We start from the raw sequence: 23,100 nt of genomic DNA, 5'->3' as shown, positions 1-23,100 counted from the left end.
TGAAACACAAAGGTTAAACCTTTTGATCTAGTGCTACATCATAAATTATTACTTATTGTGTTAATCTTATCTTATTTACCACAGTATGTATTTCTTACCTATAAAACCTAATTTTTTCTATGTTCTAAATTCAGCTAAGAATGTATGCAAAATTTAACATGAAATATTGCTTTTGTGGCTTGACCATTCAAGGAACTTTTCTGCTGTTACATGGGATAGTTGAATTGTGTACTAACTGACCTTGGACTTGAAGGATACCTTCTGACTATCATAAAGAGCAGAAATACTTTTATATTTTGGTACCCCTTTATCTAACTGGTCAGCTTCAGAGTGAATATGTACAGTGAAAACAGTTTTGTCACTTTAAAAAGATGAATTAAGAGGAGATCACACTGAACAAACAAATATTGTTACAAAACTTATAAGAGTCAATACATTATCATTTTGCATGCAATGTGAGAATAGCAGGGCTAGGAGTCACAAATATAAAGTTTGGAAGGGTAAGTAAAATCATCATAATTTTTTATCGCATTTGTAATGGGTTGCCTTTAGATGTGTGTGATATATTAAACTTAAGGGTGTTTAAGGGAAATATTGATAAGTATTTGAATGATAACAGGTGGCTAGTACTTTGTGGTTAGTTTTTTTTAAGTTTATAATAGTTTAATGAAAGAGGGCAACTTAGATGGACCAACAAGTTACACGTTGTCCTTAAATTTTATGTTAAATTCATTATGTCTTTCTTGAGAGATCCAAGGCCTGCTATGGAAGTTCAATCTTTGTATCACTTAATTTTCACTTTTTGACAATATGCTAACTGTAACTGGATACTGTTAAACAATATTTTTCTTCTTGTTTTATTTAATCTAACACTTATTTCTAATATTATTCCATTAAACAATCATCTGTTATTTTATTTCCTTTTATACTTCAACAGATAATTTGTTTCTTTCACTTCACATGCAACATTAAATTCCTACACCTGTCCTTCTGCATATTAGATTCATGAATCATTTGATTAAAAGAAATGGAATGACTGAGAGTTAGATGTATCATTGAATGACCACAGTACATTACATATACAGTCAAACTTTATACCAGAATAAAAAAGCAATACATTCACAGTTGGTAGTTTCTGAAGAAAGATATAGCCCTAATATAATGCATCTTAGAAAGTGAATTTATCATAATTTTTATTTAATCTCAACATATAAGAAACATAAACTTGGAGTAGACTATTAAAAAACAATGAGAATCTGTAACTGAACAGCCATATTATTATTCACAGGTAATCGTGAGGTTCATACATAAAAATGTTCAGCATTAGCTTTTACACAACAACTAACATTTTGTGCCATTTCACAGGAAAGTTGTATGTCTGTATTTTTACATCAGACTTTTATTAAACTTTAAAAAATTAATAAGAATATTGTGTATTACTCTTACACATACCTATAACAGAATCCTTTTCAACATACTCCAGTTGATTAAGTGGTACAAAGTTAAACAGCAATGTAGGAATCCCATTACTTCTATCCTTACATAAGATAACTGTAGTGTCTCCAGTAAGAACCATTTCATAGTCATTCTTAACAGAAGTAAACTGTTTATTGGCCGTCCTGAGTGAACCATTTGAAATATAGTACACCTACCAAACAAAACTATGTTCATCTAATTATCAGCAGTCTTCAGGAGGAATTCTGATATGTAGTGGAAAGAACACTTTTATGGAATACATCATAATATAAAATAACAATCAAACTGTGAAAAATAATCACTAAGAACCTTCTATATTTTTATAAACTATGACATTTTGTTTGAACTTCAAACGTTATCTGATCCCCTTAACTACTACAATTTGAACTTCATGTTACCAGCTTTGTTTTACTTAACTATTATAGTCTTAATCACAAATATTGCCTACTTGCTTAACAATGACAGTGCAAACTGCAAACATTTTGAAGTTCTTCAACATTATCTGCTTCAAAGTAACATAACAGTTGAAAATGTTTCAACACAGCTCTCTCACTTTATTGCTGAAAACTCTTTAACCTACCTATTTCATTGAAATATATTAGTAACTTCCATGTACTGTGATTGTTTTAAGTTTTCCAACCACTGCCTATTTCACTATACTATAAAAATCTTAACTTCAAATGCTGGATGGACTTCCCATTTCTGAATGCCTGGTGCAAACACTACTTATAGATAAAATTAGCAACTATGAAAGTTTAAAAACTTGGTTTTAAAATGTTTTGTGTTTATAATTTTTGCTCAAACCAAAGTATATAATCTAATAGCTTCATTGTTTCCTATAAAATAAAAAATATTAATTTTAACATATTCATCATAAGTTGGGGATGGTGTTTTCACAGAATAAACATAAGTCAGGAAAACTGAAGTTTTGTTAATTTTCAGAACAAGATTTGTGTTAATGAAGATTCAAAACAATACATTTTGTGATTTCATACATTATAAACTTGAATACAATTGTAAAACCCTATCCATTAACTAGCAGTCAAGTAGCTTTTCATAAAAAAAAACATGCAGATGATACAAATAAACATTTTCTCCTGTTAAACCTTTCCTTCTCTTAATTGTGATTACAAACAGTTATATATTTCTATCACAATAACCATTTTAAAGATAATTTAACATAAGCTATATGCTTCCTAAAGAAGAAATGATTTTTAAATTTCAAGTTGATATTATTTATACATACAAAACATTCAAGGATGAGCACTGCAAACAATTTACATTCATTAATGCAATGAATTTAATAGTGATTAAAATACATTTAATGTAAAAACATGCACTGTAAAGCCTGTTTATGAAAGACTGAGTAGTAGTTTCATGTACTGCATAGGAAAGTTGTTGTTTTATGAAACTTAGCCAGTTTCCTAATTTCATAATGCACACATGCAAAACATATTCATGCAAAACCAAATGTTTATTCTAGAATTAAAGAAAATCAGTTTACAAATATATTTCTCTATACTGAAAATTATTTATATGCACAATAGCTGCTATTCAGTAACACAAAGTATTTCTTATGTAATTGGATTAAACAAAAACCAGAAATATACAATTTGGCTTATATTACTTTGAAAATAAATGTTCTTCTGCTCGTAGCTGGAATGAGTCAGATTTTATTCAAACCAATGAAGTGGCTGTGTGAAATAAACCAATGAAGCAGATGTGTGAAATAGCTGCTAACATCAGAAAATCCAAAGCTATATTTTTCTATTATTTTGAACATGAAATAGAAGTGTTACTTTAGCTTCAGAAGTTAGTTAGTTCTTTGTTTTGTTTTTTTAGAATATGTTCACTTGATAAAAGTTGGCCATACTTTACTAATTTTTAAGTGTCATGATTTTGACATGTAAGTGTTCCTTACTCTGACATGATAAGGATATGCAGCTTTTTTCAGATGTTTTACCAAATTAATTAATTTAGAACAGAAGTTCTCTTCTTTTCTTTTTAATATAATTCTTTCTAACAGAGTATTAAATAGTAGTTCTATACTGCTATTTAAACAGATGAATTTGTCACAGAGCGTCCACTACAGTATGATTTAAGTTAATAATAATCCAGAATCTGATAAAATGCACAAGCCTGATTAAGAATAAATGCATTTATAAAAAAAAAGAAAAAAAAAGAGAGTAAAATATCAACTGTTTACCTTATTTGGCTCAATCATTTGATAAAACGTATCACAACAATCATTAAAAGCCATAGCTCTAATTTCTCCACTTCCATCTAACAAGTTCATTGAGAAAAGTTTTCCCTCACTTGTGGGATAATTCCATGTTTTGATAGATGTTTTTGTGATCACACGAGCACATATTGTCCACCTTAGAGACAAACAAATATGCATACATCTTTGTTTCAGCAACTGATTTTCCACTACCACAAACACTGTATTTTAAATCAAACTTTACAAACACAGAAAGTGAAAATATTTGGTACTTAATGATGGCATTCAATGAAAAAAAATAATAAATTGAGAGAAGAAACTCACATTTTGAATTCATTCAATTGTCGTATTTAATACCATCAACAGAGAGACTGCCCCCTCTCTAACAATTACATTTTTGTATTTTAATTTTTGTTGTGTTGATAAATATAATGTGTGTTTATGTGTGTATTCTGTGGTTATGTTTCCACATAAACCCAATTTCTATCTTTTTGGAAAGGATGACTGACATTTCATTACAAAAATAAACTTGGTTCTTCTCCATCTTTGACAAAAGCAGCCAATGGAGTTTGATTAATATTATTGTTTAGAGCTATTAGTTAACATCCAGAAGATAAAGTTCTACAGACAGATGAACAGACATCATCATTACATCCCTTCCTCCTAAACTTTTACAATTGGTAAATTGGAATAGAAACATCAATAATTATTTTCAAAAGTAAACAAAACAAAAAATATATAATACCAATGATAACAATCTATATTCACATTAGACTGCAGCTGATACTAAACAATTTAGCATTATACTACACCAAAAATAACATCTCGTCCTGTGAACAAACCTGTTGGGACTACTGCTTACTCGTTTTTAAATAAATGACCAAAGCTGTAAGCCATTATATTAATTTTTATGTTTTTTTATGCTCTACAGCAACAAACATGTGCATAAATAGATAAAACGTAACTAAATCCTAAATGGCAATAACACTTGAGAAAAAGCCATTTTGTGAGCTGCTTTAGAAAATTGGGATTGGTAGTTACCGAAAACAAAAATTGTATTTGATACATTATTTATATATTTTATTTCTTATAATTTTGAATGTTAAATTTAATTTGACTTTAAAAAAACGAGAGGATCACTCATGTAGGTGTATGCAAGAGAGAGGGTAATGAAACAAACTCATTTCTGTTCTGCAGGAGGTAAGTTTGGTTTGGTTTGTTTTGAATTTCATGCAAAGCTACACGAGGACTATCTCCTAATTTTGCAGGAGACAGCTAGTCATCACCAACCACTGCCAACTCTTAAGCTACTCCTTTACTAGGAAATAGTGGGATTGACCATGAACTTATAATGCCCCCATGGCTGAAAAGGCAAGCATGTTTGGTGTGACAGGGATTCAAACCCACAACCCTCAGATTACGAGTCAAATGCCTTAACCACCTGGCCATGCTGGGCCACAGGAAGTAAGAACAACATTATTAACACCATTAAACATATTACACACAACACCTCATTATTAACAAAACTAAAACTGAGTTACTTAAATAACAAAGTACCACAATTCTATTATTAGATCACTGCCAACACTAGACATTCTATAATTCTGTTGCATCTGTAAACACAATCAAATAATAGATGGTCTACACTGCTTGAAAATTTGAAAGTATACTATAAAATATAATTATCATATTAGACAGAATTCATACGTAACAACCATTATTACAAAACCTGTTATACAACATTGAACTTTTAAATATCTAAAATTATAAAATAGCCAATGACAGTGTTACATTTCCAATTTTATTAAATATGTGTCGATAGTGTGTTATATTTCTAACAATATAATGCATTTATTGATAGTGTTGCATATGTGGTATATAAATATATCATGTATTTCTATCTTCTTGTAATATTATAGTTTTAGTTCTGAATTTGTTTTTAATTCTGTACATATGAAAGCTTCATATAACAGGTGGAGCATAGGATCACTTTTGAGTGTAATTATACTATCTTACCAAACAACAATACAAACATGGGAGATTTAACAGCAGGCAATAAATATTGTTGCTGTAGTTTGAGGAAACTAAAGAAGACCAAGTCAAAGCTGACCACTGAACTGGAAGAAAGAGAAACAAACAACTAAAAACGTCCAGAAGACACTGCCATGAAGAGCCATTCTGAATGATCAAAAATATGCCCAAGGTTGAACTTCAACACGACCCATAAGACAATCACTTGGATACTTCCTTACACTGGTGTCACACTTAAGTGATAGAAACCAAGTGCAATTTTCCAGACAGATAGGTAGCACGTATTTGTTAATGCATTTTAGTTACTTTTGCAATAGTGAACTGCTTCTAACTATATTGGGAAACTGTATAGATCAGAGGTTCCCAAACTTTACCATTAAAAATAATTTTTATAATTTATAACTAATGAATCATGTACATATTTTACTACTCTTACAGCTTGATTCGAGTTTTAAGGAATGAACAATGAAAAGAGATTTAAATACAAAAAAGTAAAAAAAAATCTTATGACTTACTTTAATGTGAAGGATGATACTACATTGCTTAAAGAATCTTGCAAATTTCTGGGTCAATGTCTGATAATTTCAAACAAACATCCAGCTCAACATTTATCTTATCTCTATACTTATGTTTTATGTGCTTCAATCCAATTTAAATCAACTGTCTTGTTTTTTTGTGATTTGCAAGCAATGGTGCCAAGTGCACAACAAATTTACATAATGCAATTGATGCCAATTTACAATTGTAAATCTGATATATATATTATTAAAATATTAACTTTAAAATGTCTTAGCATTTTATTTTATTCATTACTCCTTCAGTAAGTAGTAAGTTCATAAATTTGATGTATTACTTTGGACTCCCTTAAGCACTACTGAAGACCCCCAGAGGGTCATGGACCACAGTTTGGAAAGTTCTAGTGTAGACCTACATAGCAAATGACTGCTGTATTTATTAAAGAAAACAGGGTAAAATATAAAAATTTTGAAATTAAAAATATATGAAATAGCTGGGTTAGAAGCAGTGAATACCTGAACATCAATTAAAATTAATGAGAACACATTTATAAAAACAACTTGTCTTTTACAATGAAAATATATTCAGAGTTTAACTATGAAATGAATAAATAGCATACAGGCAACTTAAATTGAATAATAGCAATGTAAGTTACCAATGGAATGACTAAGGCATGGATAAAAGTTCTATGAAACTGCCAGAACAAAAACTATGAGGAAGACCTAGGGTGCAGTGGCCATTCAAGTCCCCAGTGGAGTCTAGGAAAACATCTTGATGGAGATTTGGCACCCTGAAGTCATAAAATTTTAGCATTTCACAGGTAAATGCTAGTCATTTTTAACATTTAACATTAAACACTGCAAACTAAAACTTGCTTAGGTGTACTGGAAATCAAGCTAAACTTAATGTATTCTTAAAGTGCCAAGAAATATGACTGCTCTCTAGAGAAGTGTAATTCTAACATTTTCCATTGGATCATGAATAATAGACACAAAAACCTAAAGAAATAATCTGTGTACAATAACAACTCTTCAGTTCATGTCATCTTCATTATATTCAAAATGAAATGATTAACTGCGTCAACATAATATATTATATGATTCAGTAATGTTCTACACAATAATTTCCACATATTTTTCCCTTTTTTCAACTTGAGTATTTAACATGACCTCAGCATTAAAACACAAATGATAAAATCAATAACTGCTGCAGCAAAATGAAATATACAAATTAATTTTCTTTTTGTTCCCTTCGAAAAATTTTCTAACATACTAAATATATAAGCACATCATTTCAATCCAATCCAGAACACTAAGATCTATTAATTCAAATGGTCCACTTCATATACTGAATAAGCATAACAACATACAAAAATGCAATTAAATTAGAAACAATTACCTATATTAATTTAAATAGGTCTGTATAACCACTAGATCTAGACTTCTGATTAGACCTACAAGCAAAATAATACTAAGCCTGAGCCTAAAGTTAAACAACATAGGTCTGTAAGACAGCAGCGTTATTCAAATTTTGAGCACATTAAACTGTGAGAGATTGCATATGGATATTAGATCTATTTAATTTTAAATTGCTATCTTCACCATAGTTACATTAACATTAGAGTCTGGGCATTCTAATATATCACCACACAGGCCCGCAGTATAAGCAGGTGGCCAATTACAACTTGATCAGTAACATTAGGATAGTTATTATGTTAAAATTTTAAAGTTTGATTTTCTGTGATATCCATTTATCCAACTATTCCCATTACCATTTATTTTTTATTCAAACGTCATAAATGAATGCTTTTTTAGCATCAGAGCAAAAAAAGAAAAACAACATTCAACACCTGAATGATGTGTTTACATGTTTACTTCAATAATTGTTGGCCAACTATATTAATCAAATGCATAGAACTGTGACCAATTTTCAGCAGTTCTTGGATCAAGTATACAATTCAGCCTGAACATTTGCCACAGGTATTGACTGGCACTTTGAGTACATTGCACTAAAAGCATGTACACAACAAAGAGCATCACTATGCAAGCAGGCACTGTACCTATACCTATAAAATATTATACATGAAACTTATTTCACTACACATTGTTCAAATGACTGACCATTATGTCTCCTCCAAATATTTTTTCCCTCACCAGATTTATATGAACTAGAAAAATTGTATATTTTTATATCTAACAGATGAAATTCTTTCTTACGACAAAAATTTTCATTTATGCTAAGGTCTTAACCTTGGGTCAAACAATTAAACTATTCAAACCCAGAAAAATTAAGAAAACTAAAAGATATATTAATCATGTGTGGATAAGGATAACATCACATAGAATGGGATGCGATCTAATCCCACTAAAGAATAGAAATTAATAATAAACATAAAATATGTATATACATAAGTTTCAAAATGCATTATACACCCTTACTGCATATGGATATTAAATACTGTTATAGGTAATTATGCTGTCACAAAGGACAACTGTAACAGAAATTGAGAGCACAAAAGCTGCTGTAGATGCCTGGGAAAGTAAGTTAATCCATTTGAAGAGTAAGTACAGAAAAAGTCAACTTTCTCTTAAATTTACTTGAATATTTAGAGGGATTTTAATACAAGTTCTGCATGGTAAACAGTGGTTTGAAGTTGTCTTTCTTCCAATATAAACATCCCCTAGTCAAGTGGTCCTGTATGCTACTTACCAATTACATATTTCCTAGTTTAATAAATACTGCTTGCAAGAAATGGAATGTTACTGATGACAGTGACCCCTTACACTGTATTCATGCACTTGACAAAAAAATCTACTATTTGTACCAATTGTAAAACCATAAACATATATAAAAATATAGATATATATTTGCTGAATGACAAATCTGAAGTAGAATTGCAGAATGCTTGTTAACACTCCTACGAAAAGTGGGGCCTAATAGGCCCCAGAGCAACTTGAAAGGTTATTAATATTAGGCTAATAATTTTGTATTTAAATGAAATTGCCATTTAAATCCATTAATGAATGGATTAACGAGATTCCCACTGTCCCTATCTACTATCTAGTGAAACCACAGCCAGGGGAACAGGCTTGGAGAAATCAGGACTAGAAACGTCTTTTCGTAGGAATGTTAAAGAACATAATGAAGATATTATTTAAGTTTAATATTTAAATGGTAAAGATTACGACATTATTGATAATGATAAAAAAGTTTATGTAAAATAAAATGATTTTTGCAGAAAATCTAGGAATCAAGACAGTGTTTAATAAGAAACCCCTACCTGTTTTGATAAGGTGTAAGACTGCTGATTGGATGAATTATTGCATGATCTGATATTTTTTTTACAGGAGTAGAAGTACACACATTTGACCTTGAAGAAACACCTGCTACAAAAAGTAACATTTTGCTAGATTAATAACAGAAATCAATTGTAGCAATGACATAACGAATACTTAAAGTGAATATATTTAAAGAAATTAAACAAAGTTTATTATTAAAAATATATGTTTCCCTACCTTCAATGACAGTCTGATGAGTTGGAACATTTTGCTGAACACCTGGAAAAGTTTAGTACATTTTGACTATCAATTCAAAGCCTAAATTTTGATAAATATATTCTTTAATAATCAATTGTCTTATTCCAAAATAACAGTTTAAATGTTAAATTGAAGTCATATTCTAGCTTCAAAAAAACTTAGTCACATCAGATATATCATTTGAGAAAGAGTTTGAACAATTTTATGGAAGACTACATCCACTTAGCCCTAACAATAATTAGTTCTATCAGAGTTGTTTAATACAAAAAATTCAAAGGTCTCAAAATATTTAGGAAATGCCTAACTTTTTACAGTGTAAAGGCAGGCAATTAAAATGAACAGCATAAGAGTAGACTTTAAATTTTTTTTTTTTTTTTTTGCCATCCTTTTTTATGGCATGCATTTTGAACCAATTTGTTTAGAATTAAAAAGAATGAAGATTTTTGTTTTTTATAACATTATGACATAATGAATAGAGATAGACTTGATATTATGAAAGATAGGGGAGCAGATATAAAATTCTCAAAATTGTTTTAAATAATTAATGACTTTCTATTACTAATGAAACATATTACACACATCATAGATTCACAGATTTTGAAATTATTTTGACTTTTATATGTTATGTAATATACATCTCATCAGTTATCATTCTGCATTGATTTGAAGAATCTGGTCATATACTACAAAATTTATAGATCTCAGGAGGTGTTACATTTATTTTATGACATTCACATTGAGGATATATATTACTCAGTCAAAAACTTTCTACTAAAAAATCTTTAAAAGAATATTTTATTTCAGTTAAATTTTATGGCACAATAAATACAGGTTTGTATTGGTACTTTGAAAACCCAGATACTTGGTGGATTTTAACTACCCAACTCAGACATCAATTATTAATCTGAGAGACTAAAAAACACATTTACGTTATGACACGAATATCAGTGTGACCATAACCCTCTGTTTGGCATAATAAACATAAAGTTGACAAAAAAGTCATTTTCAGTGCTAGAAGATGCTACATAAGTCTGCACACAGAGAAAGGAAAAGTACATGTACAATATACAGAATATAACTATTATGTTATAAACTTTGTTTCTAAGTGCAAATATTTCAAATAAGTTACATTACCATGTTTACTACTCTGCCTTAGATGCAATAGAATTTGTTCGAAATTACAATCTTTCTGGATAGAGCTCATAAACTCATTCATTTTTCACAACTATAGTTCTCGTATCAAATTTAAAAAAAAAAAAGTTAACATTTTCCTAAACTGAAACATATATATTTTCAGTAATACTTACCTCCACTGACAACATTGGCTTTGCCTATCTAAGCATTAATCTTGCATGCTCCAATCTTTTGTACCTCACTTGAGCACCCCTAGCAATATTTGAAAATTTCTCCACCCTCATCAATGTGTCCTCTATCCTGGTACTGTATACATATACCTTACTTAGATAATGTAATCACTTTTTTGAGACTTACACTAGCTCTTATTGGGGAAGCAGGGTAGGAAAGTATCAACAGAAGTAAGTATTATTGGAAATACATTTTACATTCCAGAAAATGTTAACTTCCAAAAGATATTTACCATCTGCTGACAATTAGCTGGAATCCCACATGGAGAAGGTGGAGGGCCAGTGCAAGCATGATTCATATAGAAAACATCTACATTGAACAGTGATGCTCCACAATAAAAGTGGTACACAAGTGGAGGAACTGCACTACATCCAGTACATATATGCTCTTCACCCAGAACTGAATTCCTGTATCAAGGGTGAAACAGTACACGAGTAATCATTGTTTTAGGCCAGCCCCAATCAGATAGTGATGTTCCACAATTTGAAGTTGGAATTAAGGAGTCTTGATCCCTATATCCCATATTGGTGGCTAAGGATATTGGATCACAATGTTGTAAATATACTTTTGATTGGATCCTAACTTCTAGCCAAACAGTGGCATGTTTTACACCACCCAATTCATGGAAAGAAAGTGGACAAACTTTCTCCTCCACCTGAAAAAATCTAAAAAGCAGCACTCCAGGATCAGAACAACAGGATCATGCATGCCTTAGCCAAAGAAATAGAACTCATTTGGTCTGGAATTATCAACATTCATTCTCAATCCCCAATGGCCAAGAAATATTCCACTTGATCCTAGAATTATAGAGAGGACATTGAACCTGTGCTTAACCAAGAACCTCAAACTGGATCACTTCATATTCAGAATTATGAAGAGATACTGAATCTCTTTACATGAACAATAGACAAAATCAACATTGATCTGAGAAAAGAGCCATGCACACCACAACCAAATAGTGTCAAGTTTGAACCAGAATTATGAGTAGGTTCCCAAAGAGGCTAGTGTCACTCCTACTGATATCTGGAAAAAAATATCCAGGGACTCAAGTAGGAGAGCCCCCAACTTCTTCTTCTTGTCCAAGAGTTGGAAGAATGCACTCTAACACTTTGAAGGAAAAGCCTCTGTCCACCACCAAGTAACTAAAAACTAGGCAAGGTAAGGACTCCCTATCTCCACTAGTAGAATCAGGGATTTAATGTGCATAAGGGAGTCCTGCAAAACAGTGCAATAGATGAACCAAGTTCTCTAAACTTTTAAAAGTAAATAAACCCCAATCTATTGATTCCAATGACTGGCAGAGACAGATAGAATCCCATTTAGCTTTATTCACAAAAGTCCATGAGTGACAGTGCATGATAATGTAGTAATATCATCTGGTGAATGCCTAGATGGTCTTATGAAACACACCATTCCTACAGAGATTGTTACAACCAGTAGTAAGAATAATCAAATTGGTTGTTAGTGTGTAACTAGATTGAGAGAAGCACACCTGTCTGGGCAATATTTTCCACAAAGTGAGATCCAGTCGAAGCAAGACATAATGGATCTTGGATAATAGAGAGACAAGACTCTGACAAGCAAATATTGTTAAAAACAGCCATGAGGTGAGATAAAACAACAACAAGAAAGCTTCCTGAGCATGTAAAGAACAAGCAAGGAAAGCATTGAGAAGAGTTTGAATATCAGACCATAAAAAAATCCCCCAATGGATAAGTGAAATGGCCAGCAAAAAACAAATATGTTGAATCTACTGAGATGTAACTCATTACCACAGGCTTAAAAAAAAAATATTAGAATATAGGAAGACTTAAAGAGAGAGAGAGAAAGTTCTAGAAACATGCTAACAACTTCAACTTTTGACATCAACATGTCAGCAGCCAAAACAAATACACTTCCACCAGGAGGAAAGAAAACCAAGGCAATCAAACAAAGGAGGGTACAAGATCTATCTATCCCACAGTAAAAATGCAATAAAAGAGTAAATCTCCTTGCCTCAACCAGAATAATCAGGAAGGAGGACAAATTAGATACTCAAAGGAGACGAGGAAAATCTTCACATCAGAAATCCATATTAATAAAAGAAAGGGAGTAAAACCCAAATTGGACTTGTGAGGAACTAACATAGTAAAGAAAAGTGAAAGAAAAAAATCCAAATTCTTCTCAGGATCAACAAAAATAAAAGTAACTTCAGAAGCCCTAGGAGAAAACACCCCAAGTCAAATCAATGTCTTCATCTCTCAGCAGATAAAAACATGGACAGCTCCAACCAAAAATAACACTCCACCTACCACAGAGAAACATTAGATAACAAAGGAGAAATACAGAAAGTCAGATTAGCTACCTTGTTAACAACAGTAACACAAGAATTTACACCTGCAAATATCACATCTAATTTAGTTTTATATATATATGTATATATATTCAAAGAAAACTATGACCAATGTTGTGTCCAATAAAACTGATTAAACTATCCAAGTGAGATTCTTGTATACAGTATCAGGATAGTGGGAACATTGATATGAGTGGAGAAATTTGCACATTAGCTTTTAGAAATGGTAGTTAAGAGGGGTATAAATAAATTGGAGCATGCAAAAACCAATACTAAAAAGGCAAAGCCAACGTAAAAGAACAACTATTATTGCACCAAATAATACATTTTGGAAAATACTTTCAACTGTGTTGGAAGTTCAACAATATTATTGCTACATATTATGGAGTTTAGCAACTTTTATAAACTTTCACATTTAAAATTTTGATTCTTTTTGTTAAATTGTTTGCAGTAATAGTGTACTATTTTAGTTAATTGACCAGAACTTGTTTTACCTTCCATTAATATAAGCTCTTATTATGAATATTTTGTATACCAACTTTAAAACAGTGTGGTCTATAACATAATATATTACAGATTAAGCTACATTAGTTTTTACATATTTCTTTCCTCTCAATACTTACAACTGTTGCAATTTAATTTTTATTTCTTATTACTTTGATTACTTGAAATTGAGCACAAAGTTACACATGGGCTATCTGTGCTCTGCCCATCATGGGTATTAAAACCTGATTTCTTGCATTATAAGTCTGCAGACATGTTGCTGTGACATTGGAGACATCTTATTATTACTACTGGTCTTCCTCTGGGCTCATGATGTTTACATTTTGCTTTCTATAAAAGATTTAATTTTATTAATGAGTTGTGCATTGAGTTGAAAGGTTTAATAAGTTAACAACTGAATGTTAAAATAAAAAATATAATATATAAAACAATGCAAATGATAAATGAGAAATTGTATAAAACCTTAACTATTTTCTCTAACTAAGGGTGTTGTACAAGAGAATCAATATGTGCCAAGTTATTATGTGAAGTGAATGAACACTTGATTGTTTACCTACTTGTTTCTGTGCAAAAATTGGAAATGTGACTGAATTTCTAGAGCACAGCTATCACACAAGATGCAACGATGTCACTAGCACAAAGATACGATTGTCTGTCTACCAAATGCAGCCAGGTATCTAATCTTCCCTCTCTGGATGTTGCAGAAGCAAATCATTTTAGGCTGATTGCTAATGATTCTGTGTTCAGTTGATAAGATATACTATACTATATTTTTGCAACTGCTTTTGTTACCAGTAGTATTAGAATGTTTAATACATCCAATTTTAAGTTTTAATATTATATTTTCGTTAAAAAAGCCTTTCTGCATTGTTAGCTCAGTACATATATCAAGGACTAATAAAGATGTCCCAAGCTGGACAAACTTTATGAAATATTATCAGGATTAGACCTGAAAATATGTTAACAGTGAGAGCATGAAAATAAAATAAAATAATGCATTCTAATATTTATTAATAAGAACCTGAGAAATGATGTTTGACCAAATTCAAGTTATAACTTTCCCATAATGAAACTGCATTTCTGATAGGCACTTATCTCTTTTCACCTAAATAGTTATCCTCATTCAGCAGTGCCCTATGTATACAAACAAACAGTTCTCATACCACAAGCCTTGAAGCTTCCACTCACCTCTGAATCAAATAAAAGTTTACTTTTAATGATATTTTTTTTCTGTTATAAGCATCAGGAAAACTACAAAGGAAGAGAAATGAGTACCAGTATATAGGAAATAAATTACTATAGTAAACATGTAGTTGCTTTCAAAAAAAGGAGGACTTATTTCAGGAAGAAAAATAATCAATCCATCCACAAACCCTCCAATTTAGTGCTCCACTGGAAATAACATAAGTAATTAGAAAAACAACCTACTACTGTCCTCAGCAGCTAATACAGCATCAGATGAGTGTGCTTGTCCAACTTCTGATGTAAGTACAGGATTTCCAATCCTCCCTCCAACCACACTGCCTCGAGCAAGGACTGTCAGTTGCAAGATGGTTATCCACACGTCTGAATGAAAGACATTTTTATATTGTATAAAAAAACATTCCTTTTTTTTCATAACTATGTCCTGTAAAACAGATGTGGATCTTATGCAGCATACAATTTTTACTATAATTAACAGAAATAAGACATAATAACGTTACTTTGACAGCAACCCCCTTTTTGTTACAAATATAATTTTATCATATTCTCTGGCCAGGACTGAACAATTCTCTTTTAATATTATTATAGTGTAGATTCTTTGACAATTTCTTATTTAACTATTGTGTCAGTAATGCACATTTAAAATTACTTGCCAGTAAATCTTCAATGTTGGGTAATAAAAGTTATAATTTTCCTAAATGAAAATCTATTTCAAATAGATACTTCCCTCTCTCATAAGATTAGCTTTTCTAATTTTGTGCTGCCATCTATCTCAAAACATTTTTTGAATGCATACCACAAGCCTTCAACCCTGCTTCTGTTGGAATCCAAAGTTCCAATACATCTCTTATGAAAATCACTATGCATCATCTCTCCAACAATAGGAGAGCACTATTATCACATGATGCACATGAATCCCTCTAAATGCCACCACTGAACTATCACTTTGAAGTTTGGCACAAGACATAAGAACCAGAACACAGTAAGGAAGAAAGGTGGGTGATGTCAGAAGAGGGAAATGTTTACTGGAAATACATTTTCATTTAAAACAGTTATGACTTCTGTTATGGTACTCTCCCTTTGCTCACAAGATTAGCTTGAATCCTACAGTGGAGCAGGGATTGGTACAAGAAAAGCACAAACATATCCCCTGAAAGTATCTTAATTGAGTGAAGCAGATCAGAAGCTGTAAGTAGAGGCATTGCAACAAATCTGAGCCAGGTATCTCCTTGCCATAAAATAGTGATAAAGTCAGGAGAACCAGACATGGCAGAACATTAGGAGAACACATTTGCATGGGAAAGAATGATACAAAAAAAAAAAGAGACATAAAAGAAATAGAATCACTCAATCCCATGACAGAAGGTGGGTAAGAGATAATGTGCCCAAAGGTGTAGAGTGGCTAAGGTATGATGGACTGCACTCAGCAAGTAAACTACATCCAAAACCTCATTTGCTGGGTACCAACATCATCATAAGAGTAGAATGAGGACTTCAGCCACCTTTACCTCATTCCTAGAGTTGAGAGGAAACCTATCAAAAGACTTCAGGAACACACAGGTTGGCCTAATGACAGGGATCCAGGAATTCTAAGTAAGTCTATGCATTCAACTTCCACAATCACAAACAAATCTGAAACAACCCAGGTCATCAACTACCTCCTAATAAGGCAAAACCAAAAACAAAAGCAGAAACATTTCAAGATCATCTGCAACCTACACATAGAAGAGCAATTCAGAATGAAAAATGGAAAACCAAAACCTGTGTAAGAACTTATGTGATTGTTTCTCTCAAACTTCAAAAGAAAGCATTGGAAAAGACTTACCTTGTGTTACAGCTTTGTCGAAGTCAAGAGAAGAGCTACAGATGGTAGGCAACAGAAACAGCAATGTGTTGTAGATAGAAGTCACTCAAATGCCATACTGTATAATGTCCTCCAACGGTCAATGAAGATGAGAGGCAGAAGAAAAAAGAAAGCGATGTAACTGATGGGAGGAAAGTATAATATGGATATAGGATAAGAGAGTAGTAGTAAAGTAACCTGGTAACATTGAGGGCAAAATTACCTGACCTAAAATGACTACAGGCCAAGAGGAGGAAGAAATATACCATCAAGGAGAAATAAAATAGAGAATACACAGAAAGATGTGTAAACAGAGGTACAGTGAGAGCAGGAAGAACAATAACTCTTTAGACTGGAAGCAACATGTACCTTGGTAGCTGACAGAGCCAGAAGGAACAGATCAACATTGAAAGGATAGGGGAAGCAAGGACCATGCAAAAATGAGAAAAACCGGATGGTATGGGATAATTCCATCTGACACCTGAAATCGAGGAGACCAAAGAATCTCTATGAAAGAGCCATGTGAGACACTTGGAGAGAAACAAAAAAGAAAGAATCTTGTTGGACATAAACTACCCACAACAACAAGGATACAATAATTATGTCAAACCTAAAATGTCATAAAAAGGGGGGCCATAAGAATGACCCTCCTATTCAAAACTAGTTGATAGGATCTACAAAAATATAGCATCGTGGGCATCAAAGATCAAAAGAAAAGTGAACCACCTGTGCTTGGCCAAAGCTAGAGACAACATGCACCTAATAATGAGAAAGAAGGAAAATGGCCCAAGAAACTCCAGAGGGTTTCCATAAAAAGCCTCAAAAAGGAAGATGAGGCAGAGATAAGATAAAGAATAAATTTTTAGGGCTCGTCCCCCCAAATAGGTAAATTGAATCCACAACTGATGGTCCAGAATGTGGTAGCCCCCCAAAAAGTCACAAATAAGATAGCAAAAGCACAATGTAAACCTGAATAAAATGAAATAGGAAAAAAACTAACGGCAAGAAAGAAAACAACACATACCTGAGATATATACTCTGAGAAAATTGATAAGAACTAAACAGATTCCTTAGAAAGGTGTGGGAAGATACAGCAAACTATGGGAGATCAAAATGATAGCAAGCATAAACTTGTAAAAGGTTCAATGTACAGGAGGAATAAGGGACAAACAGAAGACAATATGCATTCCATAAAGTACTTCATCTCCCCATGAACAATGGCTGCAAAGTCTCCTGACAGGTCAGCTTTTCCTGTGGCCAAAAGTGAGAAGAGGGACAAGTGATATGTACCCAAAGTGATAACAGTGACTTTAAAATTCATGCGTGATTTGAAATCAACAAAAAATATATATATTAAATGCTGGTAAATCAAATGCTCTCAAACAAAATTGAAATGAAACTAAGTTAATGAAAGTTAAACCATTTCTAGAGTAATAATTGTTCTAAAAAAAGATATATGCACTCTAACACTGCCAAATAAGAAGTGATACGTCAGTGGAGGCACATAGATGGAGTCACATGCATTACTTGATATAGTACTATCCAATTGGTGGAGATGATGTGTAGTGATTCACATGAGAGACATGGTGTAACTCTGGATTTCAACAAATGGATAGATAAAAGCTTGTGGCATGTATTCAAAAAATGTTCTCAAATAGAAAACAGCACAAAATAAAAATAGCTAATCTTAGGAAAGGAGGGAGAGTACCATATCACAAATAAAATATATAAAACACGTTCCACTCATCAAAAACAGGAGATCTCTGTTAAATCAGTATTAGCCAAGGTTATGAAAAAACAAGCAATACTCAGTTTAACATTTTAATTATGCTGGTCAATTAAACCAAGGGATGAGTTCATAATTCAGAGTCTAAAGTGTTTGCTGGAAAGTATCATCAGATTATCTGATATATCACCATTAACAATGTATTAGGAGATTTGTTATAATGTGTGATATGTGGAACAAAATTTTGAATTGTTGCAAACTGGAATGAAATTTTTCTTTACTTTTCTTGCAAACATATTGGGTTGAGGAATAATTCGTGAGCGTTTTTTCAAGTTAAAAAAATATATTCATAAATGAAACGCTTTCACAAAATATTTCATGTCATTTGGTAGATAATTTTTTGCTCTAATAGATGGTGTGTTTGATTTTCATATGTCTTTAATTTTTGCTTTCATTTTCAGCTCATTAAATGGAATGTCAAAATCGAGCATTTTCGACACCATCTGCTTTTCGCATTTAATTTCTTGCAATTTCGTTTAAAACAATGCATACTATATACCTAGGTATTACATGAAATAAAGTATCATAATAAATGTTTTGGGTGTAATGTGTTCATGCATTGAAGTATTGTATAGTCTTGCATGTAATGCTTGAATGAAATTATTTAAAAATGCTCACAAATTATTCCTCAACCTAATATATAACATAGTTGTTATGCAAATGTTATTTAATCTAATTATAACATCACATGCATACTATTAAGCGTTAACTACGTTATCCAAACATACATTTTAACTAAATATGCAAACAGTTGAGATGAAGCTTATTAGAAAAGATATACAAATTTCAATGTTAATCAAAACATTTGTCATGTGCCATATGTTTAACCTACCTTACACAAGCCTTCATTTGTAAAACTACCAACAAATGTGTTCAAGTACATGAGCCAAAAATGTTAATTTTTTCATATTAATTACATACTAAGTTTGTAAATAACCAACATGAAGGTTATTCTCAAAGCATGAATTTTCATGTACAAAAAACACTAAAAGTAATTAGCTCTACATTAAAAATAAAAACTAAAGTTTATTCTTTTTTCAATGTCTTCAAGTACCTCATGCATGATTACAAATTTATTCTTTATAAACATTTCTGTGACAGGTTCTTAATTGTCTACGTATGATAACTACAACACAGGTAAAATAAATTACATTAGCCTTAAAGGAACTAAATTTTAACATTTTTATAATATCCAACTTTGTATCTCACTGTTTTAATTATTTTAGAATTCAAAGAAAACAAACATACTTTCTTGGTTGAATCTCATTACAGAGATATCTATCAAGACGAATCACCGAGTTCCTTTCTAATTCTCCTTTATCAATCAGGTCATTCAAGTGAGTGGCCAACATCACAACTGTTATTAAAGAGACCTTCTTGCATTTACTTTAATAACTATAGTATACATCAAAATACTTTAATTTCAGCAAAAAAACTTGCTGCTTTGTTTAGCTCAAAAAGTAATTACTAATACATATTTTGTTTCATACCTTGGCAATTCTCTAGAGCCTAACAGATAAGCAATCATTTCATTCTGTATCATCCTATTAACAACACATGCTGGTCTAAGGGCACATTTTTTACAGTTAAATATTAATTAACTGTATGGAGGTTAAATTTGGGCAAAAGAAAAATTGGATGTCTTCAATAAGTTTATATTTTTGCTATCATTCTTTATACAAATTCATGCAAAGCATGCGTTAAATCTTATCAATAGATATTTATTTTAAATATTAACACTGCACTTCCATATTTTAATGATGTTGTAGAATTATAGACAAAACTTTTTGTTCTTTATAGGTAAAGGGCTGTTGAATAAATGTTAAAGAAAGTCAAAAAGCAACTAACATTCAATATATACTCCTTTTTGTTTGTTTTATTCAGTTCTGAAATGAATACTGACAATACCTACAAGAAATGCTGCCAAATTGTAGAGTGAGACAAAAAACTAGAGTTGTACAAATGTCTGAATATGGCTGGAAAAAGGATGCTTTTGCTTATAATCTTGTCAATTAGTGATGTGATCACATCATTTCAACAAGAGGGGCATGCAATAGACTGTATACTCCCACCAAATAGCACTGATCATATTTAGCTCTCAATAAATATGAAGGTGTCAATATGTAAGTCATTATCAATGGACACAGATCATTTTTGGCAGAATGATGAGGAATAATATTCTACATATGTCCACCAAGATTCTTAAAAGATTCTTCCTCTTAAAACTTGTGTTGTTGTTTTTTATATAAATGTGCAAATAGCAACTTTCTGAAGATGCCAATTATATGAAACAAATGACAGTTCAAAAATATTTTAAAAAACAATGAATAAATCAATGTAAGGTAGAATATAAAAATTAATACTATGTCAGTGGTTAAAAAAGTAGCAGAAACCCATTTTTTGGTCATTAATCAGTGATTAAGTACTACTAATTACCAAGCTGTAATTACTACTGCTGCTGTTGTGTGAATCATTTTATTAGGCTGATGTAGTTTTGTGTATTTATTTGAGAGAACAGTCTAAATAAATCAATACCCCAAATGTAAATTTATACAAACAATGATGGAGTTAGTTTACCATGCCAAGGGAGGGAGTTGTGCTCTGAGTGCTCCCACTGATAAAAATCTTCATTAACTTGTTGGTGCATATAGAAGCAAATCTTGTAGAAATTATGTTACAAAGAGAAATGCTTGTGTGCATAAATTACACATTATTAAATGAGAAAGCCTCGGGAAATATATGTATTTTGCTTCTTTTTCTTAGTGTTTTTCAAGACCCAATTAACATAAACCTTTTTATTATGCACTGTTATTCAACAGAAGTTTTCTGATGTAAAGAAAAGTGTAACAGAGAATGATGTCAGTGCACATGCACATAACATGTTACAATAACACCATTAATCTTTCCTTTCTAAGGTTGGATGTTGAGGAGTTAAAAAAAGAGCAACTGTAGTGTGCTTTCACAAAAAAAGTTGACTTTTTACATTAATTACACTTTATTTTGTTGGTAAAGATGCTTATAACCTTTATTAAGCATATGGTGGCAGGATAATTAAAATATCTGAGTATGTGTTGAGACACATCAGAAAACTAAACAACCTTCATATTTGAGACTAGAAGAGACAACTACCCACCTTGAAAAAAATTTATATTTGTGTCCCCTTGTCTTACCATTCTCACCATTAATTCTGGAAAAAGATAATTAATAAATTTTCTATAAAATCTTAACCTCAATCAAGTTTACTCTAACTCTTTTTGCAAGATAAAATAATTTCAGGTGTTAACCTGCCATCATATGACATTCTTCATCATCCTAGTAGCCTCTTTTGAACTTTTTCCTACAAAGAGCAGAAGACCAATTCCTGGTAATTTTAAATGGAAACAAAAGTTATAGCGATAACAATTCTTAGACTAACATATTAAAGTCCAGTGTTGTATTATATTTAATAGACAATTCACAAGACCCCACATCTTCAGCTGCTTTGACCAAATTCTGTAATGAAGTGGCCAACATTCTTAGCCATAACATCAAACAAAAAAATAAGATAAATGTAAAACATATATTTGTACTAATTCTTTTCATGAATAGTCTAATTTTTTCTTATTAATCTTTCATTTCTACCTCGTTTCTCAACACATCTTGTCAAACCATGGTTAAACCTAGGATTTACATATTCCTTTCAAACAATAAAACAAATTTAGTGAAGTATTTTGTATTTGTTTCATACTGTAGGACAAACATATTAAATCCTCAAAAAATTACTTACACTGAATACAAGATAAACCATCTGACAGTAAAAGTCTGTATCTTTTATTCACACTTCCTGAAATTAATTTGTAGCCCTAAAATAAAAAAAAAGTTATATTTACTTAAATATTTTTTTCACTCTTAATCACTGACAATACATACATTTTAAGTTCTACACATAATTAGGCCATACCTGTACACTACAGAATTTTCACTTTAATTAACATATTTCATTACAAATAGCAGTAAAAACAAATATATGATAATTTATACAATTCTGATACTTTTGACAGTTATGTGTAACATGTATAAAACAAAAATAAGATTAAATAAATGAATTCTCTTCCAAAAAACATGTATTGAAGTTTAAGGGCAATGAAAATACATTATATTTCTTTGTTTGTTTGTTTTTGAATTCACGCAAAGCTACACGATGGCTATCTGCACTAGCCATCCCTAATTTAGCAGTGTAAGTCTAGAGAGAAGGCAGCTAGTCATCACTACCCACTGCCAACTTGTGGGCTACTCTTTTACCAATGA

General features: G+C 31.4%; 1 protein-coding gene across 1 annotated transcript in view; it reads right to left on the bottom strand.

Moving 5' to 3' along the window:
• Window positions 1–23,100, bottom strand: part of LOC143236357 (replication protein A 70 kDa DNA-binding subunit-like) — a 53,668-nt gene that overhangs the window by 20,270 nt on the left and 10,298 nt on the right. Inside the window, exons 3-9 of the mRNA XM_076474627.1 lie at window positions 22,580–22,655; window positions 20,058–20,170; window positions 15,410–15,608; window positions 9,760–9,801; window positions 9,525–9,630; window positions 3,683–3,854; window positions 1,453–1,648 (exon numbers count right to left, since the gene is read on the bottom strand). Coding sequence (XP_076330742.1) covers window positions 1,453–1,648; window positions 3,683–3,854; window positions 9,525–9,630; window positions 9,760–9,801; window positions 15,410–15,608; window positions 20,058–20,170; window positions 22,580–22,655 — 904 coding nt within the window. The remainder of the gene's footprint in view (window positions 1–1,452; window positions 1,649–3,682; window positions 3,855–9,524; window positions 9,631–9,759; window positions 9,802–15,409; window positions 15,609–20,057; window positions 20,171–22,579; window positions 22,656–23,100) is intronic.

This window comes from Tachypleus tridentatus, chromosome 13 (assembly GCF_004210375.1).
Source record: "Tachypleus tridentatus isolate NWPU-2018 chromosome 13, ASM421037v1, whole genome shotgun sequence".
Lineage (NCBI taxonomy): Eukaryota > Metazoa > Arthropoda > Merostomata > Xiphosura > Limulidae > Tachypleus > Tachypleus tridentatus.
This window is presented reverse-complemented; position numbering and strand designations above follow the sequence as displayed.